General features: G+C 35.4%; 1 protein-coding gene across 1 annotated transcript in view; it reads right to left on the bottom strand.

Annotated features, from left to right (window-relative positions):
* Positions 1 to 16,083, bottom strand: part of LOC100373531 (beta-galactosidase-like) — a 28,591-nt gene extending 12,508 nt beyond the window's left edge. The window contains exons 1-7 of the mRNA XM_085501351.1: positions 16,000 to 16,083; positions 11,127 to 11,293; positions 10,648 to 10,798; positions 9,455 to 9,613; positions 4,473 to 4,653; positions 3,745 to 3,803; positions 1,603 to 1,724 (exon numbers count right to left, since the gene is read on the bottom strand). Coding sequence (XP_085357477.1) covers positions 1,603 to 1,724; positions 3,745 to 3,803; positions 4,473 to 4,653; positions 9,455 to 9,613; positions 10,648 to 10,798; positions 11,127 to 11,293; positions 16,000 to 16,065 — 905 coding nt within the window. The 5' untranslated portion in view covers positions 16,066 to 16,083. The remainder of the gene's footprint in view (positions 1 to 1,602; positions 1,725 to 3,744; positions 3,804 to 4,472; positions 4,654 to 9,454; positions 9,614 to 10,647; positions 10,799 to 11,126; positions 11,294 to 15,999) is intronic.
* Between the last annotated feature and the right edge of the window lie 1,817 nt (positions 16,084 to 17,900).

Below are 17,900 nucleotides of genomic sequence, written 5' to 3' on the forward strand. Positions count from 1 at the left end.
GAAAAACCATGAGTTTTTGCCTTAGTTATATTTTTATCGGGGAAAAACTGTGAACTCGGCAAATTTGGTTGCACAACTTCCCTCTATCATATACACCCAGCAACACCGATGCCAGCTGACTGTGGTTTTGTAATAGCAGTGTTCAAATGACCATGCTTTTTATTTTGGCTACGTTGCGCACTGGTAGGAGATCACCAGCGCCGACATTGTAACACTGTATCAACGTAATCCCAACGCAACTTTGAACTTTGAATGAACTGTAAATGCTGCCTTCATTCTAGAAAATACTATCGCAAAACGGATGGAAATAATAAATGATGTAACAGAAGAATACATCCTAGTAATAAACTAAGTGACTTCTAAAGACTGAATGATTTTTGCAAACTTCGTATATGGGCCCATTTAGTTATAAATCGACGTTAGCTTCACGTTTATGTCACACTATGGAAACAACCAAAAACATGTTGCTTGTTTTTGAGCGGAGCGGAGCGGATTGCCAACCAGCCTACCGGCTTGTTTCAAGGTGTTTGTTTACTTTGACATGTTCCACATTTAGTTTTGAACTCACATAAAGCTCAAATTTTGTCATAATAATGCCAGTTTTTATAAAAATTCATGATACAATTTGTCACGTTATGTACAAATGAGGAGAGATTAATGTAACAATTTCTTGTATTGTACATACTGTGGAAATGCTTATACCATGAGCCATTGCATTGTTGTGCGCCCTCTGTAGGCAACTATTGAGAAGCAAGACTAATACAAGCGCTTTCATCATTAACATGACCAAAATCACTTGACCCAAATCACTTAAACAAAAATGGAAATTGATCACAAAACAAAATTATGTGCATATGGTGTATGTGTCAAGTTTCAATGTGATCAGTCTAGGCAAGTTCAAAATACTGGTACACATGGGCAGTTGCGAGTAAACACAGAGAATAAAGGTTAGAGGCTACCATTTAAACAGATGATCAGATTTCCTAGACTTTTACAATAGTGTTTTATTTTATGCTGTCATATTGGAACTATTTTTTGTAAACAAACTGGTCAAACATCTATGAAAATTATAATTTTGGGGACATTTATCATTAGTTTATATAGTAAAAAAGTATTATCAAATTAAAAAATTTTCTTTAACTACAAATGGTGAAATCAGATGGGTACCAAGAATTAGAATTATTGAAAAATTCTAATATGAATGAATGCTATTTATTTTTTTGGAAAAAAAAGATTAACATGGATTTGAAATTGCACCAAAAATATCACAGTTATTTTCCAACGAACTAGAATTTACCAGACAGGGGTATGTAAATTATGTACCTATGTAGGGTGATATGCAACAAAGATCAGGTTTGATTGTGTAAACAAATGAACGAAAATATGTCAAATCGAAAATTCACATAATACATGCTTTGCAAATTGAAATAAAAACCACTCAATTTTTTCTAAAACTCACTCATTTGCATTAGTATTACTAGGAATGTGTGCTCTACGATTTGTAAGCATCTTGCAATTTTAATGACATCAAAATCAGATCTTCATTGTGCATCACTCCAAGTTGCATAACAACCATCTTATAAATCTCTGGTGTCAACTTACATATTTACAGAGGCGTTCATTGCTAATATAGAATCCAGTGTTTTAACAATTCTGTCTTTGTTCACTACAGAGTGTGGAGATGCCCAGTGGTCTAGCCATCCTGTGTAATATTCAGAATTGATCTGTAAAAGAGACAAGTTTTAAGTTCTGTCATTATCTCAGAAACTTTTGATTTTGATGCGTAAACGTAAATAGCTCATCAAAACACTGGGAACTGAATAAATTGTAAAAAACTAGAAATCACCCCTTCCAATTCTCGCACAAAAACAGATCAGTGGTGCTATAACTTGAAACACTTGTATTATATCGGCATGTCAATTTCATGATTATGTCATTCTGATTGGCCTACACACTATGACTGAATAAGTTGCGAAAGGGATAATTTAAAACTTTCACTAAAGATTAACTCCTGCAACAAATCTAGACAATAGTGGCTCATGGCATGTACACATCATGGATGTCTGCATCATACCTCTCAATATACCATGCATTGGACCCACTAATGTATGCATCTCATCCACCAATGTGTACATTATATCCACCAATGTGTACATCGTATCCATCAATGTGTACATCATATCTCTGATCATGCATTGGACCCACTAATGTATGCATCTCACCCACCAATGTGTACATCATATCCACCAATTTGTACATCATATCCATCAATGTGCACATCATATCCATCAATGTGCACATCATATCCACCAATGTGTACATCCACCAATGCGTACATCATATCCACCAATGTGTACAACATATCCACAATGCGTACATCATATCCACCAATGTGTACATCATATCCACCAATGTGTACATCATATCCACCAATGTGTACATCATATCCACCAATGTGTACATCATATCCACCAATGTGTACATCATATCCACCAATGTGTACATCATATCCACCAATGTGTACATCATATCCACCAATGTGTACATCATATCCACCAATGTGTACATCATATCCACCAATGTGTACATCATATCCACCAATGTGTACATCATATCCACCAATGTGTACATCATATCCACCAATGTGTACATCATATCCACCAATGTGTACATCATATCCACCAATATACCATGCATTGCACCAACCAATGTACTGTGCATTGCATCTACCAATGTGTGAATTGCATCTACCAATGTATGTATTATACCCACCAATGAATACATCATACATGCCAATATCCAGTGTATTGCACCCACTGGTGGGAATGGTGTACACATCATAGAATATGCACATCACATCACACCTAAATGTAATGCAAATCACACCCATCAATTACCACATCACATCTACCAATGTACACATTACACCCATCAATGACCACATCACATCTACCAATGTACACATTACACCCATCAATGACCACATCGCATCTACAAATGTACACATCACACCCATCAATGCATGACCACATCACATCTACCAATGTACACATTACACCCATCAATGGTGCACATAACACCAACCAATTTGCATATCACACTGCACCCACAAAGGGGAAATGGATAATCAATATTCTTAGAAATTTTTCGTAATTAGGGCATTTGTTTTTCAATAGAGCCAATAGTATGGTTGATTCAGCATTAGATTTAGCTGATTTTAATTAAACATATCCTGATTAATCAGATCATACAGGTCACCCTTGGATATTCATTGTTTCCTTGAAGTTCTAAGATTTTACATTTAAGGTAGATAGATACCTTAGTCATTCATTTACCAATCGATTTTGGCTGTATTCACATTACGCTATAAATGGTTACCTATTCAAATAAGTTCCCATAAAAGTAATTGATAAGCATTGATTTATGCAACAACAAAAATTGGTTTTGAAGAATATTTCAAACATTTATATACCGTAATGTGTTGCCACAGATAATGCCCGGATGGCGTCAATGTGGAATTGGATCGTCTATCAGTGTGTATTGTGTAGCAATGCATAATGTGTCAAAAAGGTGTTCCTCTGGTTTAACACAAATGCTAAAAAGATGGGAAACATAACAAAAACAGAGTGATGTAAACAAGAACTTTTTGTATCGATGTACCTTAAGCAAACATTTAGGAATTTGCAAAAAAATATGTATCCATTAAATTGTTCATATAATCACGTAAATAAATAATATGATTACCAAAGGTCCATTTGGTTGGAATTTTCTCAGCTTGCTAAAAGGATTTTTAGGATCACCACCTGTGGTACAGAAAAGAAAACAGCAGTGAAGGTAGTTATAAAGAGATGAAGTACTTTTCAAAACTTGGGTCACAGATAATAACAATAGTCTCATTGTGAAATTATAACATGATGATATTCTACAGATCATGCTGATCTGATCTGCAGTGCATGTTTACATGATCTGCAGTGCATGTTTACATGATCTGCAGTGCATGCTTACCTGATCTGCGATGCATGCTTATCTGATCTGATCTGCAGTGGATGCTTATCTGATCTGTGATGCATGCTTATCTGATCTGTGATGCATGCTTATCTGATCTGTGATGCATGCTTATCTGATCTGCAGTGCATGCTTACCTGATCTGTGATGCATGCTTACCTGATCTGTGATGCATGCTTACCTGATCTGTGATGCATGCTTATCTGATCTGCAGTGCATGCTTACCTGATCTGCAATGCATGCTTATTTGATCTGCAGTACATGCTTACCTGAGCTGCAGTGCATGCATACCTGAGCTGCAGTGCATCCATACCTGATCTGCAGTGCATGCTTACCTGATCTGCAATGCATGCTTATTTGATCTGCAGTACATGCTTACCTGAGCTGCAGTGCATGCATACCTGAGCTGCAGTGCATCCATACCTGATCTGCAGTGCATGGTTACCTGATTTGCAGTGTATGCTTACCTGATCCAAAGTCCACCGTTGTTAATACATTTTGCAATGTACCACATTTCAACATATTCTGAGTGGGACCATCCGTTGTAAATAGCACCACATCATCGCCAAGTTTGTCCATTGCTTTATTTCGTAGAAATCTCAAATAATCATAATCACAGGAATAATAACTACCATATTCATTTTCAATCTGTGGAATACAAAAAAAATTTCTTTACGAGGAAGCAGTGTATTTTCTATTTACTGAGCTATCCAATCCCTTGACTACCTGGGAAAGGGTCAACATATATCACATTTTATTATGACACTGTATCCATGCCAAATTTGATACCTTGTCTTATTTGGTTTGTTGCTATAATTTTTCTAAGCAAACATTTCGGTTGACTATTTCGAAGTGTCATTTCTTAATGTGATTTTTTTATTTGACAATGCACACATGTAATTCTGAAATACGAACATACAACTCTAAGATTTAAATGTGCTACATATATTTGACAAAGCAAGTGTGTATTGCATTGATGAAGAAATTTTATTGAACAAGACATGACATGTCATGTCATAGCCCCGCTCAGAAAAAAATTTAAAAACTTATATTGAACTTAGTTTGTGTCAGAGTGAATTAATTCATTATGAGCTGTATTAAAATTCTGTTATTAAATGTTCAGAATTGATGTGTTACAATTTTAGGGGGTGGGGTAATAATTTATTCATTTGGCTTTTCTCAGACAATTTATAACTTGTTAAACATATAATGCGATGTGCACTTGTAAACAATTATTACCTGTCCCTGTACCAACTTTGAACAAAACTGGATGACACATATCTGAGAAAAAGCTGTTAACAGCTAGAAAAAGCTTGTTTTTTTTAGATTTTTGAGGGAAAAAATGGCCTCCAAGTCGTAAAACTTTATCCAATCAAACAGGTCATGAATGACACTGAAAGTTGCAACATATAATCTGTCCAGTTTTTGGCATGGATGTAAATTGGCAAACATGATTTCTATGGCATTCTCAGCAAGAACACCAGAGAGCAACAAACAAGTACAACAGGTAAAATGACATGCAAGTATGCAAATCAGATCTGCAAATATGTTGAAGAGTCAGTGTTGTGTCTGTTTGGATAAACTTCCTTGTACAACTGTATTCCTAATACAAGAACACTGTCAATCACAGAACTGTTCCAGCGAAAAACTTTTGATATTTTAGTCAGTAACAGGGCAAAGATACTGTTTGTCATACAAGTACTAGCACCAGATGAGGAACTGAGAAACTGCAATGATCCTTGGTGTACATTACCTGTGTCAACAACTTTACTTCCCATGTACTTCATGTACAGATCTACATGTAGTTTGTGGCCCTGAATTAGTTTCAATATCTCTAAATAAGGACAAGAGTACTTCTCATATGACAATAATACAAATAAAGTGCAAGAATCCAGAAAAATATTATCAAGTTTTTATTATCATACATTAATATTAACAAATCGTGTGAAATTGAACTTTTATGTACAGAGAAACACATATTTATGCTTTGGTTGACAGCACTTCTCAAAAAAAAAAAGACGACCTGCAAAACTTTATACAATTGTCAGACATGCAGCGAATAGTATGCTTTTGTAATATATGCAGTAATTTTCAGTGGCTTTGCTTTCCGAGAAAAAAATTCTGGCTCTGCACCTGAAAAAAACAAAAAAACATTTAGTCAAAAGTAAGCAGAGGTTGTAGCATATATGCTCCCATTAGCTGTTAAATTTAATTTAAAAAGATATTTGTGTACTGTCTTTTCAGTACGAAAACATATTACTAAATATATTTATACCAGCCAGAAAGAAATTGCAAGTTTTCACTGAGCAATTAGGAATATACATGGACAACAATTGATGCATGTCTAGCAATATACTGTTTGAAAGGCTGCAAGATGTAATGAAGTAGCAAATCAATCACTACTCGAGTCTGACTGGCTGGTAAACTGCACAATACATACAAAAATGTATGCAGATGATATATGAGCAGCTCCATGCACCAAATATAAAAATATTCTTTCCATAGTTATGACTCTAATGTGAATGTGATTTTCCACTCCTTAGCAATAGTAGTTAGAGTATTGTATTGTACTGTATCGTACAAGTTTATTGTGATTCTATATGTGTTTGTAATATTATTTAGCTTTATTTAGCATTCTGTTTAGTTGGTTAACTTTACTGTATCTTAATGTAGTTTATTTTATTTTTATACGACCATAGAACAACTCACTGTAGTTTGTTTTAATGTTGAATAAAAATTAAATCAGTCACTGTATAGTGGTGACGTATTGCGCGAAATTGTTGCAAGGACAATACTTGCGATTTGCGTGTCGTCATGCGTCGATAAAAATGCATGGAATGGTCGGCAGTATCGATCAAGTTCGTCTAGTGTGACATTCGTGGCTGGCGACAAGATGCCGTATAATCGTTTAAATAGACGTCAAGGAGGAGTGAAAGGCCATAATTTGGTGCTACAATAGACGTCATGAAATGTTGGAAAATTACAGTCAATCAAAAAAACTGTTCACATGACAACAAAAAATATTCACTATATTTATTATGCATTATTTTTTTGTTGGTAGCAAATGATCACGGTACGGTAGCTTACGGTAGTGTTGTAATTGTTGATTAGTACTCAGTAGTGATTATATTAACGTACAAAAAATAAATTCGTTGAATTGTTATGAAATGCAAGTAAAATTCAACTTAGTTTTATCGTAAGCAAATGTTTTCGATTACATGTTAACGCTCGATGAGACAATATCCGCCATGTTATCCATGCCCACGACGCGTGTTTATTGACCAGATAGGTCAAGTCGCTAATCAACCAATCAAAATGCTGGATGGTGCCCATGTGCTCAAATTACCATAAAGCATTTAAATATGACAGTTCAGCGACCTCATGGTGAAAGCAACACGAAAGACCAGATTTACCGATGTTTTAGTGCGATCTTTTGGCTTCGTTTCTCATAGGGAAAAAGGCATGAGTTTTTTAATTGGATTTAGAAAAATAAATAAACGTACCGTCCCAAATAAAAATGTGCCGGGTGGAATTTTTCTGTGGAAACAATAAACGTACCGGTACGTTTATATTGGGACATTTAGCGTTGTGGGCAAGCTCTCCTGAGTAGCGACATATTTTTAACTTCGCCTATTGCGTGATCAGTGGATTACGTAAATAAACCAACACTTTCAATGAGTACATGCCGACCCAACTAAACTTGTTTATGGCTGTTTATGAACAGCGAGGACGCATCTCATAGAACAATAGCTGTGGAAATCATAAACAAATGTAAATGTTGCGGAAATCAAGCATGGCGATAATGATTTTGAGCGAGGCAGAGTCTGGCAAGCGTCTCAGAGCAGCATTGCGCCGACACCACCACGACGTTTGAATCCCGGTGAGAGCACTGCAAACCTCTTAAGTCACGAGGTAAACTTTCAATTTACACAATACATAATCAGTTTCTACAACCATAATAAAAAGGCAGTTTTTCTGGCGAAACTCTCGCCAGGTTAGCAATAGTTTCTCACGATCACCAAACCCGACACACAAACGATAATACAAAGTGTATAAATACCATAACAAGCACAGTTTCTTACCTTTGAAATTGACGAGACACAATTTTGTCCATAGAAGCGTTGCGCAAATAAAGATACAATTCCGGGATACAATATCCTCACAAAATTGACTGATTTCCACCGAGACGAGAACTGCGTAAGCGTCATCAAAACTCGGATTAAACTCGGGTAATTTCGGGAAAAGTCGGATTTTGAAGGAAAAATGTTAAAAATCAAGGAAAAACACAATGAAACTTTGAAGAATCGAAAAAATAACTTGATGTGCACAATAGCACCATCAATTTCTGTCTCTGTACCAACTCTGAACTGAATTGGATCACACATGTGTGAGAAAAAGCTGGTAACATGAAAATGTGCACACACATTGCACAGACACGACCCAAATTAATACCCCCCGCCCGGATCGCAGATCCGGCGGGGGCTAAAAAGCACAACATGCATCATGTGACTCTGGGTCACCTGACTTTCAACAAGTGGCACCGATAGTTCGAGTTGTCTGGTGTACCATACCATTTTGTTTCATGCCAAGAAAATGGCTGTCAGATAATCCAATACCATTCAGCTTTGAGTGGTAGTTCTATTAATTATTGTTGATATGGTGATTGGTGAAGTTGTATGCTGCATACAAGCAGTTGTGCAGTTTGATCTCGGTTGAGGATGATCAACATCATTTATCTCTTTCATGAAAGTTTATGTGGGCGGGAAACAACTTTAATATTTGGTTATGAGTTTAATGCAGTACATATTGCAAAAATGCCTGGGGTTACCGAACAAACATTTCAGCATCAATTAACTGAATAATATTTGTATCTTGGACGATTTAGACTCATGATTTCCCTAGTAACTATGAATTCAGGGGAATGTAGTAAAGGATTTTAAAAGTAGCGGGATAGCCACTCCCTCAGAGGAGGTGGGATAATGACAATATTTCATGAACAGTTAATGAACTTGGAGTGGATGCAGACACAGAGGTGCATCTCAGTTTACTGGTTTGCATCTCAGATTGCATGTTCAAATCTCAGATTGCATGATTGCATCTCAGCTTGCTGGTTTGCATCTCAGATTTTACCGTCAATCTTCACTCACAAATATTAGTAGAAAAAAACACAAGTGGAATATATACGGTATTTGCTTTACTAGTAGCACATACCTTAATGACAGAAGTTGGTCCATGATCAAATTATTAGTCATACTTTAACGTTCCAGCATAAAATAAAAAACAAAACTTGGTGTATGTGCACTTTTATGGAAGATGGCTTCTGATAGAGTAAATGTGCTAACAAACATTCAGAAAAACCATCAAACATTGTGAATATTTTGGTGAAAATAAATTTCTAAAATGAGAAATACCACAAATCAGTGTTTATTTATTGACAATTTGTACTTACTTGTACCGATATAATGGGTCCTTTGTTTTTGTAGAGATATAGCGAGATGATCTGAAACAGTGTATCCAGCCATTTATCCACTGGATTAAGGTAATCTGGATCTGATGATCTCAACTGAATTTTGGGATTGTTTTTCAATAACCAGGATGGTAAACCGCCCTAGGACAAAAGATTACAATCAAAAAATAAAACACATGTTGAATTATTGCTTTTGAAAAATCACAAAATAAATCTGAATAATTTACCCTACAACTTGTGATCAAGATCTGCAATGGAAGACTATGTCCAATAGTGAAAAAATTAACACAAACAATGAGAAATGTGCATAGATTTTAGGTACATAGATTTTAAAAAATAAAGTAAACCCTTCAATTGTTTTAGCCGCTAGAAGAACAATTTGCTATTTTATAATTTATGAGCATTTGCAAAGACAAAATTCAGCAAAAGTCATTACCACTCTCTAGGGATTTAGGGATTGTCACTGCAACTCTCTAGGTCATTAGGGAAAGTCACAGTGACTCCCTAGGTCATTAGGGAAAGTCACAGTGACTCCCTAGGTCTTTAGGAAAAGTCATGGTGACTCCCTAGGTCTTTAGGAAAAGTCACTGTGACTCCCTAGGTCTTTAGGAAAAGTCACTGTGACTCCCTAGGTCTTTAGGGAAAGTCACTGTGACTCCCTAGGTCTTTAGGAATGTCACTGTGACTCCCTAGGTATTTAGGGAAAGTCACTGTGACTCCCTAGGTCTTTAGGGAAAGTCACTGTGACTCCCTAGGTCTTTAGGGAAAGTCACTGCGACTCCCTAGGTCTTTAGGAAAAGTCACTGTGACTCCCTAGGTCTTTAGGGAAAGTCACTGTGACTCCCTAGGTCTTTAGGGAATGTCACTGTGACTCCCTGGGTCTTTAGGGAAAGTCACTGTGACTCCCTAGGTCTTTAGGGAAAGCACTGTGACTCCCTAGTTCTTTAGGGAAAGTCATGGTGACTCCCTAGGTCTTTAGGGAAAATTACTGACTCCTAGAACACAAATAAAAATCTTTGTGACACCAGTGATATACAATATTCAGTTGTTTCACGAATATTTTGCGATGCATAAAATTATCTGAGAGTCATTTGACAGTAATATCGGATTTGGTGATGACAGTTGCCATGACAATAGTTGCCATTCAATTAACATATAAAGAATAGAGTTATTACCATATCCCATTCGCCGCATATGTATGGTCCAATTCTTGCTATAACCAGTAGACCAGTATCATTGGCAAGCTGTAGAAATCCTGGCAAATCAGCATCTCCTTCCATAACAAATTTTCCCTCGGTAGGTTCATGCACATTCCATGGAATGTATCTAGTAGTAGTATAATGATTAAGTTATTACCGTGGTTACAGAGAATAATACTGTATACCACAAAGGAAAGTAAACAATATGTAAAGTAAAGTACTGCATGTATGTTTTCAAAACTAAAATTTATTCACAAATGGGACTTGGAGGAACCTTTATTCAGATTCATAGGTGGTTGTGCTTGAGAAGGCTTGGATTAGCTATTTAATAGATACTGCTAAGAAATTGCATAAGTTAAACAAAATGGCAGTCAATCTGAGCATGAATGAAAATCAAACAAAAAATATTTCCATGATTTTTTAACCATCACCCCTGACAAACAATTTCTTTTTACATTTGCACAGCATTAAGACCAGCAGTGTACATCTTCTTTAGTCTGTCTTGCCAATAGAATTTAGGTATTCTTGTATAATGTATACTTCCAGAGATGTAACGAAATGGCTTGCCATCTTTCAAAAAACAGTCATTATCCCAGTCAACAGTGAAAGATCGTCCATCTGCCTAGAATAATAAACAAAGAAAATAATTAGCAAGTTTGTTTCAAAAGTCTGGGTATATTGAACAATTAACAAGGACTACAATTACCTACCACCATGACCTATATTTTGAATTCACTACATTCTACATACTAAATTCTGTTACTAGGAAAATTATAGATTTATTACTTATGGTGCTGCTGGTGAGGTTACGTCTTTCACACACACAACACAACAAAAGCCATAAGCAGTTTACGGTTATGGGGTGCCGTTGACTGAAATTTTCTAAAAGTTCATGCTTATTTTAAAATAGCGTTCACTGGCCTCTCAAGTATTTGCTGAAAATAGAATCCTCGGTAGCTTCACTTTAATCTACTTTTGTTATCACTACTGCAGTGAAGATTTACTCTTGATCTTCTTCGAGATCGATCAGTCCAATCAGTACGTTGATCAGTTTTCATTAACTTCATCTAACGTCCAGACGACATGCGTCACTATTTTGGCTATAGATTAAGTTCGGCATGGTGACGATCATTATGAAACTTGAGTTGCCATGGAAACTGACAGGTCATGGCGATTTTTTTCCTTTCATACACATGTGTTATATATAAGAGGTTCTCTTGTCTTCACAGGGGATGTAAAGTAGAATTTAAAACTGCTTTATTTACAAATAGATTGCATAGTTCGTTAGTTTAGTCAATGATTATATACACAAAATGTGAACAGCCCTGGGAGTGCAATGTATAATAATGTAAGCTCATGACAGTTTACATTATAATACATTTTGTGAGTTAGTATAACTAGAAATTGATTTACTAGTCTAGCTAATACTAATTGCTGTATTTTGGTGGTACTAGGATAGTATCACTGACGTTTTTTCACATTAAACTGAAAATAAAAATACCCTACTAATCCAGGATTCCTGAATCCCGAATTGATAGCGTTTTGATGCTTATCATTTGTACATCTTTGCATACTGTATGACCTGAGGTCAACAACCGAAAGTAGAACAGATTTTGAATATTACAAGTTCATTGAGTTGCAGTACACTTGTTTCTAATTTGCAGTGTAAAAAATCCCCTCAAATACACCTAGAATATTCACTTTTGAGATTTTTGGTATGTGCTGGTTCTTGAATATTTCACCTTCGTCGTTCTGTACTTCATTTAGTAATTCAAACTTTCCAGATTGCGTAAAAAACGGATAGTTTCGCGATTTTGACACTGAAAATGCCTTTGCTTCATTATTTGCTGAGGGACGGCCGCTTAGGTATGTGCTCTGTAACTTACAGCACATGAACCTAAAAGCGTTAGGTAATCAAACAAAAATGACGTTACGTTGAACTAAAGTACATAAAGTACATTCAAGGTCTTCACTTTTTCGTAGCATATAAAATGATTTGCTCCCTCGCTTATTGTGACACCCTCAAATTGACTGATTTCCATTCTCCTCAAAAGTCAACCCCTTTTTTACACTACAACTCGAAACAGTCGTTTATGCTTCACATGTTTATTTGCCTTCAATTACGTTTTGGTCTTTTCCCGGAATCGATTGGGTTGCAATTAATATAGCTATCGCTGCGGTAAAAGAACTCACCTCTTGGTTATTACTTAGACAACTAATAAATTCATAAAATTACTAATTTATTAGTTGTCAGAGGTTATCACCGTTTTTCGTTGCCGGAGGGATTAACGTCCCAAATTTTGGTTCTAGGGCACCTTTAATAATCAACCTATCTAACAGCTTGAATTGGTGTTATAACCATAGAAGGTAACAATACTATGTTAGTACCTTCCATGATATAATCAAACAATCATGGTAGATTGACTTTGACCTTCTCTCGCTTGGAAAGCAAGGCTGATAAGACTTGATTTTCATAGACGCAGGTCGTTTATATCAGACAGTTTCTTTTGTTTCAAGTTTGTTGTTGTTTTGGCTGAATCATGGAGGTAGATTGTGATTCTCAATTTCTATGAGTAAAGTTATATCTGTGTGGCTCTCTCGGCACGGGCTACTGACTTTTAGCTTTTTTTTTTTACTATTCCGACGGTTTCTTGGTTACGTTTTGTATATACCAGTCAGATACTGACAAGTAAGTACGATCTGGGACATGGTAGTCAACATGGAGGGTTGGCATTGGGTATTTTCGTAAGCTGTAATCAATTGTTTTTATTTACATAAAAATGTAATTTAAATGAATAAAAACCGTAAATTCGTAGACATGAACAAGCTGTGAAATGTAATCAGCTATTTTATTCGTCTGTAATTTTGAAATAGCTTGTATCTGTAAAGTGTAAATCCTATTTTTTAACTGTAAATGAATCTTCATCATTTTATTTCCAGCTACCCCTTGCCCCCCGGCCTCAATATGGGACTCTGAATAACAGGTAGGCCCGGAAGATAGCGTCATTATACAGTATTGATAAACAAAATTCACATTACAATCTTATGCTTCCGAACAATCCTATATTTATGCTGGATAACACAGAACACAAGTACTGGAAACTGTCAAGTACATAGTGTTGTCAAATCAGTAAGGAAAAGATACTATGGACTCTATGGTATACATGTACATAACAATTTTACTACAAAATAAATGACAGTGAATACAATATTTTCAATCATCTCATTTTTTTTTCAAATCCTACAGCCACCATTGGACAACTTGATAATATTGCTAAACCGCCAGTTGTGAACTTTAAATCTAATTTGTTAGGATTTCCATATGAAGTTTGACAAATAATGATTTTCTTTGTCAAGGTTATATAATGAATTCTCTAATTAATATTTTGCGTGTATTTTTGTGAATGTACCTGTATGTATTAAAATATGTACACATTATATTATAGCTTACAAAATATTTGTACACTATTGTCGAGTAATATGAGGGGTGCACTAGAAACTAGCGAGGATATGTTACATCCCAGTTAACGTATATTCATTTTTACTACCTTATACTATACTAAAATACACAGATAGAGAAAATGTCTCATGGCATGGAAAAATAATGCTTTCTTTTGTCCAGGTTATATGATAAATATTTTGAGTGTGTATGTATTAAAATATGCAATCATAGTACACATGCAAAGTAAACAGAATTATGTGAATTTGCATTGGTGGTAGGAATTTTCATGCCAGTGAAACAATTGGGTACAAATATTTTCGTAAATAAGAAAGACGTTCTCTCATTAGTGTGTATCATTTATGCATATAATTACATATCTCATATACTTTGTATCATTTTAATTATACATGGTATTCCCAGATTAATACTGGTTGTAGCACATACAACATTAGATTCTCAACTCCAAAGAAAAGTCAAGTCTCTGCCACTCACCGCGAAAGCCACTCATCGCGATGCTACTAGTATTATAAAGAATTTGATTGTGAAATTTAATAATATACTGATAGCAAAATTTCATGATATAATAATAATTGGAGTGAAAGCTCATTATTTATTAATAATCATACCTGATGCTTATTATCTGTGGTTAAATTATAAAAATATGACATAACTAGAAACACAAACACCACCCCATATATTACTCAATTTGTAACATTGACCTTGCTACATTAAAAACAAATTTCATGGAAATGAACAATAATTTTTACACAGGTTGTGTACACAGCATGGTACCCACTTATTTATTCATATGAACATAAATGAACAAAACTGTCTAAAGAATTAAAAATATGTTACGTTATACTCGTATTATATATATATATATATATTAATATGCCCGAAAATAAAAAGCTCATGGAACTCTGGAGATGGCACAGTCAATTCAGAGAATATCATACGGTGTGCAAACAAATATTCAGGACTTGTAGATTTGTTTTTTATGCATATGCAACACTTAATTAATATTTTCATTTTTCAATTCTACCATCACCTTCATAGTTTAAATGGTCAATCCCTTAAATATAGTGTTCATTGTTATTATAGATGGATAGATATTTTATTTGACACAAAATTTAGTATGGTCTGTGTCTAAAATTTGTTCCACTGATAACTCAAGATCAAAATCTACAGTTTAGTATGAATGAAAAAAAACATACAATAAATAAATAGTTCAGAAAACAAACAAAAAATATATTACATAAAAATATTATATAAAAATATTATATTTTTATGTGGTGGAAGTACTGACGTTATTCTCAAGGTGTCAAGAAAATGTTATAGTGTGTTTATTGTCGAGACAAAATAATTTTGTGTAAGGTATCTCTCTCTTGCTCACTTGGAAAATTTGCTAAAGATATCTTTTTATTACTTTTATCGCTGAAACTCAAAATAAAAATGATTCAGGTATTGTGTACTTTATATTTTCACCCCACTTGCATTTTCAGCTATCTTTTGTTGTATTATCGCGACACTGTGCACTTTCCATTGTGCGTTGTTGTGCAATAAGATCCCTAGAACCGATGACTGGAATTCTGAACCGCTGTATCTTGGTATTTAGGGTTTATTGCTGATGTCGACGTGGCCTGTCGGTTAAACTACGCTCCAAAATATCGAAATCCATTGATCATATCACGATTAGAAAAACGTGATCAGCGTTTAGCGTGAGTTGAGTACGGCACAAAAGATGTGAACTTACTCGATGTCCCGCCCCCATTGATTTTCACCTCGCCAACACAAATCTCATTTCCGAAATACGGAGATTAAAAGGTATAGCGTTGTTCCACTGCCTCGTATTAGACAAACGTAATTAACAAAATACGCATACTTACCAAATTACTGCAAAGACACCAATATAATGTACACAAGACGACGAAAGTTGTGTGATAAGCCGCCATGTTTGCAGCTGCCGTTGGTCATATGACTACATAACGTGACTGCTACGAAATGGCACTCCCCAGTCTCGAAAATAAACACACATTCTCCGGTTTATTATTATCGGACCTAGTTTTTTAGTCTGAAACCTTACAATGTAATACCCATCGTATATGTAAGTGTTTATAGTAATGCTAACTTTAGAATTGTAAATAAAAGCACCGCAGCAGACAGTCAAGGTGCCAGCAGATAAAAACAAACGTTTTGATTAAATCGTCGGTGTAGGCGCACCCAAGTTCAAACGCGATATATAACTATAGCTGCACGAAGCAATAATCGGCTTGAGTCAATAGGCTATTGAACTCACATTGTTATGAATATGTCAGTTGTTGATAAGATAATACCAACCAACAAACTGCCATGATAATGAATATATAATGGCAGTACAACATGTACTGATCAAGAACGTGTTGGTGTTGGCTTGGTAGCTAGGGGACACAACCACCTTACTCCAGTGTCTAATTTTACTCCCATCAATTCGGTAGCATACCCATATCTATAGTGGTTTGCTTGTAATAACTTGCATGCATATTAAGTATGTCACGTAACCTCCATATCATTATGTTCGAACACAGGGCGGGGGGCGGTCGTCCCCTCGAAAAAATGTTGGAGGCGTCGCCCCTCCAAAATCAAGCTGAAACCTTTTGTGACAGCAAAATTTGCCCCTCAATATGCAGGAAATAGCTTTTCAGAGAGTCTAGAGGTTGGTGAGCAGATCTCGTCCCCTTATGCAAAAGAGAACCGGCAAAATTTCGTGCTTCTGACTCAAACGTGCTATTCTGTGCTATACTATTCTTAGCACAACTTCGTGAAAACGACACTTGTAAGCAAGATTGCCATGGGCGTGGTCATGGTTGCTAGAGTATGAGGTCATGCAAATGAGAATGTCCAAGAACATGCACAGTAATTTAAAAGGGAAGTCGAGGCGAACAACACAATGCTCCCTAAAGAAAGAGCTCCACAAATGTAGGAGAATGCAATTTACATCACTTTCAGCTTCATTCTCTAGATATTCAACTTTTCATCAGTATTATGTAGTCTGACATCTTGATCTTCCAGCAAAGGATTGTGGGAAAAGCGTGACATCATATCCGCTGTTGTCATAAATTGAGAAAATTATTTCATTTATAACTTCAAAAGTTTAACTTCAAAGTATTGTGGAGAAATCAATAATATATTACTACGGTGGCCATGATGATTGCATGCACCATTGCATATAAAGGTTAGTATGCTAATAAGAAATATTCAAATGATGACATGATTGGTTCACAACACATTCCAGTACCCTCAAACCAGAACGCTGCTTTTTAAATCACTACAAAATGTTAACTAGTGATATAGAAATGCTGTTGTATGATATTACGGCGGCCATTTTGGATTTTAATGAAAATTAGCAAAATCGACCCAAAGATAACTTTATGTCATATATATTAATAAAATTTATGAATATTTTTAGCAGTATATTGGCATATACCAATTAAGCAAAAAATGGCACACGGAAAACCATTGGGTAAACCATGGTTGTCTAGTGGTATTCTGAAATCGGTAAAAACAAAACATAAACTTTATTAAAAAATGTGCAAATATCCAGGAAAAGAAAATTTTAAAAGCAAATATAAACATTATCGCAATATGCTAACTACTGTCACCAGAAAGGCTATACAAATGTATTACTACAAGCGTTTTTTAGAAAACAGGGGAAATATCAGAAAAACGTGGCAAATTATTAATGAAGTTGTAAACAAAAATTGTAACATTCTCAAAACCCCCTGGAAATTGCAAAGTCAATTAGAAGGGA

The sequence above is a fragment of the Saccoglossus kowalevskii genome, chromosome 7 (genome assembly GCF_978046115.1).
Source record: "Saccoglossus kowalevskii chromosome 7, keSacKowa6.1, whole genome shotgun sequence".
NCBI classification, from domain to species: Eukaryota; Metazoa; Hemichordata; class Enteropneusta; family Harrimaniidae; genus Saccoglossus; species Saccoglossus kowalevskii.